This window comes from Lupinus angustifolius, unplaced genomic scaffold, assembly GCF_001865875.1.
Source record: "Lupinus angustifolius cultivar Tanjil unplaced genomic scaffold, LupAngTanjil_v1.0 Scaffold_51_63, whole genome shotgun sequence".
Taxonomy (NCBI): domain Eukaryota; kingdom Viridiplantae; phylum Streptophyta; class Magnoliopsida; order Fabales; family Fabaceae; genus Lupinus; species Lupinus angustifolius.
The window spans coordinates 1-8,030 of record NW_017722489.1 but is presented as its reverse complement, the minus strand read 5'-3'; the positions used below and the strand labels follow the sequence as shown (position 1 = coordinate 8,030).

The 8,030-nt window shown below is 35.8% G+C and overlaps 1 protein-coding gene across 1 annotated transcript; it reads right to left on the bottom strand.

The window, feature by feature from the left end:
* Positions 1–3,272: 3,272 nt before the first annotated feature.
* On the bottom strand, positions 3,273–7,772 carry LOC109339022 (GDT1-like protein 3). The gene is made up of 4 exons (XM_019576386.1): positions 7,636–7,772; positions 3,908–3,991; positions 3,773–3,832; positions 3,273–3,639 (listed from the first exon to the last, which is right to left on the bottom strand). Exons 1-4 carry the CDS (start codon positions 7,738–7,740, stop codon positions 3,451–3,453), a joined length of 438 nt encoding a protein of 145 aa, XP_019431931.1. The 5' UTR covers positions 7,741–7,772; the 3' UTR covers positions 3,273–3,450.
* Positions 7,773–8,030: the final 258 nt, after the last annotated feature.

The following is an 8,030-nucleotide window of genomic DNA, read 5'->3' as shown; positions in this document are numbered from 1 at the left end:
TTCATGCAAGTGATTTTGTCTTTTGAGTACTTGCTTATTTTGTTGATTCTTTTGTGTCTCTTATTTGAAACTTTCTAAACTCTCCTTTCTTCTTTAGAAATTTGCTGAATTTGTTCACTAGGAGTGTCATAGTTTCATCACCAATATCTGACAAATCGGATTCTTTTTCATTTGATTTCTACTCTAGTACTTTTGTATTTGAAATTGTAGTCTTGAGAGAAATTCATTTCTTCGTCTTATTTGATTCTTCATGTAGAGTTAAGCGTCCGACCTCCGTCTCATGCTATTGTAGCTTTCCAAAAAGAGTTCCAAGTGACATTGTGTCTAAATCTTTGGATTCCACAATTTCGGTCACTTTTGGTTGCCATGCTCTATCATGACATCTTTAAACTATGTTAGTAAGTTCACCATTTGAAAGACTTTATCTAAAGCAATATGATGATTAACAATATGGGTAAAACATTTTTAGATATCATTTATGGATTCATTTTGAAAACATACAAAATAGTTCGTGTTCATGAGTTAATGCATTTAACCTAGCACACTTAAACTCACCTTTGCCTCCATGGGTTACATGTAAAGTATCCCGTATTCCTTTGACACTTTTGCATTGTGAAAATCTACAAAATTCATCATAAGAGAGTGTGGATGTGATGATGTTTTTAGCTTTTAAATTGTGTTGTACTTTTCTTTTTTCATGATCTATCCACAAACTCTTAGGTTTTACTTTTGGTTCACCATCCACTAAATGTAGTGGTTCATGAAGTCCATTTTGAACAGCCTCCCAAATGTTCGTGTCAATGCATGGCCTCTATGAATATTCTCATCCTCACTTTCCAATAAGCATAGCCATCTCCACTAAATACAAGAGAGCGATTGATTGAGGAATCTTCACCACCAAAGGGATTCGTAGAGCCCATGTTTGCTATTCCTAGGATCACACAAATTTAGCGATTAAGCTAGCACTAATTCAAACTAGCTTTGATGCCACTTGTTGGATAACAATGGCTCTAACACGCCTAGAGGAAGGTGAATAAATGAACCGGTGAACAATTCAAACTTTTCGGTTATGAAAGATATTCATTGCTTTGATTGATTAACAGCTTTATTTAATCTATTAAAATGTTTCTACACTTAATCGTTTAACTCATGGCCTAATCAATTAACTCAATCAATTTCTTAAAAATATCCAGTTCTTGATACAACGATATTTAATGATCAATTTGTTCTTTCATACACTTTAACAATTCAGTTTATGTGATCAATCATGCAGAGTCAATTATGCAACAATCCTCATATGAATTCAATTCATGATAATGGAAATTGATAATTACTTGAACGTAAAAGATAAGGGATAAGAGAAATTGAGATGATCGATTTTATTCTTGTTTGATTGCCAACCACTGCAATGTAGATCCAATCTCCCCTTCTGATATGGGAGATTTGCTTTCACTATGAAGAAATTGAATGTTCTTATAAACAATCTTCCACCAAGAACCTCTTGGACCTAGCTTCTAATAGATAGCCTCACCACTTCTAGCTTAGAATTTCTCTGAATGTTTCTCTCCTTCTATGGTGATACCTCACACCTTAAGAGATGAATTACAACTCAAATCCTCTTCTTGTGTATAATAATTTTGCACTTTTTCTTGTGCTAGTAAGCACTCTATTCAAAATATTTAGGCCTTATTGAAATATCTCACAATTTCATAATATGATGATTTATGATTTTGAGATGTAAAGGTTTTGAAAAACTTTTATATGATATGAATGCTTGAATATTTCTCTTTAATGATTCATGAAAAATCTCTTATCCTGTGTCTAAGTTTCTAGCTCTCTTTTTTTCCGGAAACTCTGTGGTTTGATCTTGAAAAACGTTACAATTACACACGAGAATTGTTAGTTGAAATATCCTTCAGTTTCAATAAGCTTTCTATTACTTTAATCAATTATGTAGATACTTAATCGATGAACGTTCTTTAAAAATCCAAGATATTAAAACTGAATCTGACTTAATCTATTAACTAGGAATTTAATTGATTAACGAGTTTCCCATTTTCAAAGACTTATCCATTAATTGTTACCTTAATCGATTAACTGTATTCTAAAAAACACTTAATTCATATGTTATGAACCTCTAACATGATTTACTAATGTATGATGCATGATTTCGAAATGACAAAAGTTTAACTTTGTTTAATGCATCAAAATCATGAAGTCCTGTATGAATGTTAATGCATCTAAATCATGAAGTCATGTAGGAATGTAAATCTCATATGCATCATCATCATTCTAATTTGTGAGATTTTTATTTGGTTCATCTTTCCTAGACTCTACCCATTCAAAACATCTTAGAACCTAAGGAAATGAAAATTACTCTTAAGTTTTTGTCGATCCTCTTGATGCTTGAACTTGAGTCTTCAATGTCATTGTTGATTTGGCTTTCTCCATATTCTCACCGCTAGTATGAGAAATTAATAAGCCCACATCATCATACGCAACATCCCATATATTAGGTGGAGGTCATTTTGTATTGCCCTGTGAGTTTCTCCTTTCAACAGCGAGATAACGTTGTCCTCTTCACAGTCGTTGATACTAGTTACAAGCCAAGTTGATAACCGGTTTTCCACAATTAAATATCATCTCGCCTAGCAACTTAAAACACTGTCTGGCAGACCAAAAATTGAGGGATAAAACTCATCTCCGGCACTAGAGAGGTAAGTTTTGATTTTTATATATACATTTAAGAACAACAATATCATATTATTATATCTCAATGATAATAATGTTACATCATCCTAATTTCGCTTTTGTTTTCTGGTACGTTCCACTTTCCAGTATTAGAGAGGATAGTCACCCAAAACTGAGGGGCAGGTCCAGAAAACATCCAAGTTTGAATTAGATGTTATGATTGGTTTTACACTGAAGATAAGAACCATCTCAACTTTCTTACTGCTACTATCACATTAAACAATCAACATTCAAATGCAAAATAAATCAAAAACTAATATGTAGATCAATAAATTAAATATGTACATTTTCATATTTAAAAGTAGCTTTCAATATTTAAAGTTAATTATGTCATTAACCAGAAATATGAGCAACAGTAGACACATACCAGTTTGTCTCAATTATTAAAGGGCGTTTTAGAAAAATGACAAGGAAATTAGTTAGAGCAGTAGAAACACATATATTAAATAAATAATAAATAAGGATGAACAATACCATTCTTTGTTTCAAAAAAATAATAATAATAAATAACCATGCATATGGAAAGAGATGCAAAAGCAAAATATTTTACACAAAGAATGATATTCAAAATTTGACGTTTGAGTTAGTATCTAGCTTTCTATGCAGAGAAGTACAAATTCTTTGATACAACTTTAAGTGAAAAAATCAAAGTGGAATGACTACAAGCAATTAAGAATCAGATTAATCTGCACTTATTAATCATAGAGGAGGGTAGAAGTATGAAGACAGAGAAAAGCCAAGAAAGAGCAAGCCACCAACCGTGGCTACTGTCCTTTGGGAAATCTTAGATGCCAGCATGCTTCCTCCTATTACTGCTACTGAAGTGCAGATGGTGTGTCCTATAGTGGCCCCAACTGCTACTCCCACTGCATTTTTGTGTGTGGCCAGCTGCAGCATAGAATGAAACGCCATGAAAAGTCTAAGTGATATATGACAAATACTCAGGAAAAATAACTGCCAAAAAAATGAACCGATAATGCAGAAAAATGTATGAAGAACTTAAAAATAAATAGTTTCTTACAGCAATTGTCGCAATCTGGCTACGGTCCCCCCACTCAGCAAGGAATGTTAAAATAAAAGACTGTATAAAAGGACAGTATTAGAGATGTGATAATTATGTTAACAATCAAATAAAGTAAGCACAAGTTGAACTTGCCTCCAAAAATATTGGCGTGCAAAATCTTGAAAAGAAGCGTCGAATTGAAGTTTTCCCTTGTCCACCTTCAAGTTTCTCTTCTACCTAGTTAACAAGAGCAAATTCTTAGCAAGTACATTATCTAACCTTTACTTTTTAAATACTGAACAAATTATATATCAACTGTAGAACCCCTACAAGTAAGTTTACAAACCTTTTAAATACTGTTAGCATATTTTAACATTCATAAACCAAAAGGCTGTTATGACTTATGAGTATATTGATAGAATAAGAAGTAGGCCAAAGCCTCCTAGATTTCTGGGAAATCAGTTAGAGAACTGTATTCTTCCACTTCCAACTTGTAATCTTCTTCACTCAATCAATAAAATACAGGATTTAGGGTTTCCTAATCCTTGTGATTTCATTCAAGTGTGCTCAGTTGAGGTTCCAAATGCAACAATTGCAAGAGGCACAAGACTTCTACTTATTCACATTGAAAGGAGTTGACATGGTATTGGGGTTGGACTGGTTGGCAGGATTGGGAGAAATCAAGGTTGATTTTGGAAAATTGGAACTTCAGGTCAAGAAAGGGGAGAAGCTGATTACCATTTCTGAGAATCCAGCTTTAGCAAGGACAGAACTCCCATATGGAGCACTAATGCAAATATTAAAGGAGGAAGGGAAGGGGTTGCTAATTCAGTGTCAACTTGATTCCAGAAATCCAGAGGCTCAGGTGGTTCAATACACCCCTATCTTTTGGCTAGTGGCAGAGTTTGAAGACTTGTTTTCAGAGCCTAAAGGCCTGCCCCCAATCAGGAAGCAAGATCATGCAATATACTTGGTGAAAGGAGGCTTCAATTCCTAATCTAAGACCCTACTAGTATCCTCATTACCAGAAAACTGAAATAGAAAGGTTGGTAGGGGAGATGTCGGAGGCTGGAGTAATCAGACATAGCATTAGCTCATATTCCAGTCCTATAATTCTAGTGAAGAAAAAGGATGGGGGCTGGAGATTTTGTGTAGATTATCGTGCCTTGAATAAGATGATCATACCCAACAAATTCCCCATTCCCATTATTGAGGAATTGCTGGATGAAATTGGAGGAGCCACTACCTTCACTAAGTTGGATCTAAAAGCAGGCTACCATCAAATCAGGATGAAGGAATCTGACATTGATAAAACAGCTTTTAGAAACATGAAGGATACTATGAGTTTGTGGTCATGCCCTTTGGGTTGACCAATGCCCCTTCCACATTTCAAGCCCTTATGAACGAGGTGTTGAGACCATTTCTAAGGCAGTTTACCTTGGTCTTTTTTGATGACATTTTTGTCTATAGCCAAACTGCAGAGGCACATGAAGAGTATCTAAGGAAGGTATCGGAAGTGTTGAGAATGAACTCACTGAAGGTTAATAAGAAAAAGTGTAGTTTGCTTAGAACAGTTTGGAATACCTAGGCCATATAATCTCTAACTCTGGGGTAGCAGAATACCAATCCAAGGTAGAAACAATGACCTCTTAGCCTGTCCCTAAGGATTTGAAAGGATTGAGGGGTTCCTTGGGCTAACAGGCTACTATAGGAGATTTGTGCAAGGATATGGCAAAATAGCCAAACCTTTAACTGAGTTGCTAAAGAAGGACAATTTTGTGTGAGATGAGGCTGCTACCTTAGCTTTTCAAACTCCGAAGGAAGCTATGGTCAATCTACCTTTGCTAGCAGTACCTAATTTCTCTAAGACATTTATTGTTGAGACTGATGCATCTAGTAAAGGGCTAGGGGCAGTGTTGATGCAAGAAGGGAGGCCATTGGCCTTTTGGAGTAAAGGTCTTTCAAATAGAGCCCAATTGAAATCAGTTTATGAGAGGGAGCTAATGGCTCTAGTCCAAGCAATTCAGAAATGGAAATACTATTTGATGGGGAGGCATTTTGTGATCAAAACTGATCAAAGGAGCTTGAAGTTTCTCTCACAAATCAAAAGCTTTTCAATAAGGAACAGTTTAAATGGGCTGACAGGTTATTGTATAAAGGAAGATTGGTGTTACCTAAAGGTTCTAACAAGCTCTCCCTAATTTTAGTTGAGTGCCATGACAGTAACTCTGGAGGGCATTTTGGGTTCTTCAAGACTTACAAGAGGGTATCCAGTTTCTTCGATTGGGAAGGGATGAGGAAGAATGTCAAGTAGTATGTTAAAGCTTGTGATGTATGCCAAAGGCAGAAGTACTCCACTTTGACACTAGGGGGTCTCTTACAACCTCTGCCAATACCAACTCAAGTATGGCAAGACATTTCAATGGACTTTATTTCAGGATTACCAAAATCTAAAGGAAAAGATACCATCTTTGTAGTAGTGGACAAGTTATCCAAATATGCCCATTTTTATCCATTGGGCCATCTCTTTAATGCTAAGGATGTGGCTGCCATTTTTGCAAGGGAAGTGGTTCGTTTACATGGGTTCTCTGCTTCTATTGTCTTAGACCGGGACCAGATCTTTTTGAGCAAATTTTGGCAAGAATTGTTCAAGTTAGCTAGCACCAAACTGAAGTTTAGTACTGCTTACTGCTCTCAGACTGAGGTCGTAAACATGAGCTTGGAGACCTATCTTAGGTGCTTTGCAGGGCTTAAACCAAAGCAATGGGTGGAGTGGCTACCTTGGGCTGAATTTTGGTTCAACACCACATATAATGTGTGATGTGTCTGCAGGTATGCCTCCTTTAAAGGCCTTGTATAGGAGGGATCCCCAAACATTAATGAAAGGGTACACTTTCCCTTCCAAGATTGAAGAAGTCAACGAGTTATTAGTATCAAGGGATTTGGTTCTACAAGAGTTGCAATAGAATTAGTCAGCGCTCAAGATTTGATGAGGACACAAGACAACAAACATAGAAGACATGTTGAGTTTGAGGTGGGTGATTGGGTCTTTCTAAAACTTCAACCCTACAAGTTGAAGTCTTTAGCTAGCAAACCAGTGGCCAAATTGTCAGCAAAGTTTTATGATCCTTATCAGATTATTGAAAGGGTTGGCCTAGTAGCTTATAGATTGAACCTGCCTGAGTATGCCAAAATTCACCTAGTCTTTCATGTTATTAAAGAAGTCTCTCACACAGATTCAGCAGCCTCAATCTATACCCCCTATGCTATCTGAAGAGTGGGAATTACAAGTCTGTCCAGTAGAAATTGTGCAGCACAGACAGGATGCTCAGGGAAAGTTGGAAGTTTTGGTGCAGTGGGATAAGCTACCCTCTTGTGACAATTCTTGGGAAAGAGCTTATCAACTTCAGGAAGCTTTTTCTCATTTTCCCCTTGAGGACAAGGTAGCTCTTTCGAGGGGGAATATTGATAAAATAAGAAGTAGGCCAAAGCCTCCTATTACTAAAGTGTTGCAAAGCGCCAACATAGCACTAGGGGGGAATAACTAACTTTTGAAAAAGTAGTTAGAATAGGAATTGTATAAAAGGAAGGGTTAGTGTGAAGTTAGTTTTTTAGTAAGAAGTAGTTAGTTAACTGATTTCTGTGAAATCATTAGGGAATTGTATTCTTCCACTTCCAACTTGTAATCTTCTTCACTCAATCAATAAAATACAGGATTAGGGTCCTAATCCTTGTGATTTCATTCAATTTCATGGGTTCTTCCTAATTTCTTTCCGAATTCAACTACCAGTGCTAACATATATAGGATTCCAAACAAACACATATACAGAACACGCAAAGACAACAATCATTTCAACTGAATAAAGGCCTTGATAACATACTTCTTCCATTTCTTTCTTTTGTGAAGACTTTGAATCCGATGATCTCCATGCGATGTACAGCAATCGTAACCCAAAAAACGCATACAGAACTGCATAAGTCAACATAAAGATAGGCTTAGCTTCTTATTATCTTTAACAAAAACTATACTATAAATAAAAGTAAAACCCACGAGAAAACGAATAGAAATTTGGAAATAATCATTTATTTCAAAATATTAATCACCGTATGGCAATAAACAAAAACAATCAACTATTGGACCATAGAATTAAACAACACCTGTGATTCCCAAATTCCGTATCCCAAAATATCTAAACCATACTAATAATTGAAGATTCTACACCAGAGCCAGGATGCATACTCAACCATTGTAATTCAGAACAAAAAAAATACCCTC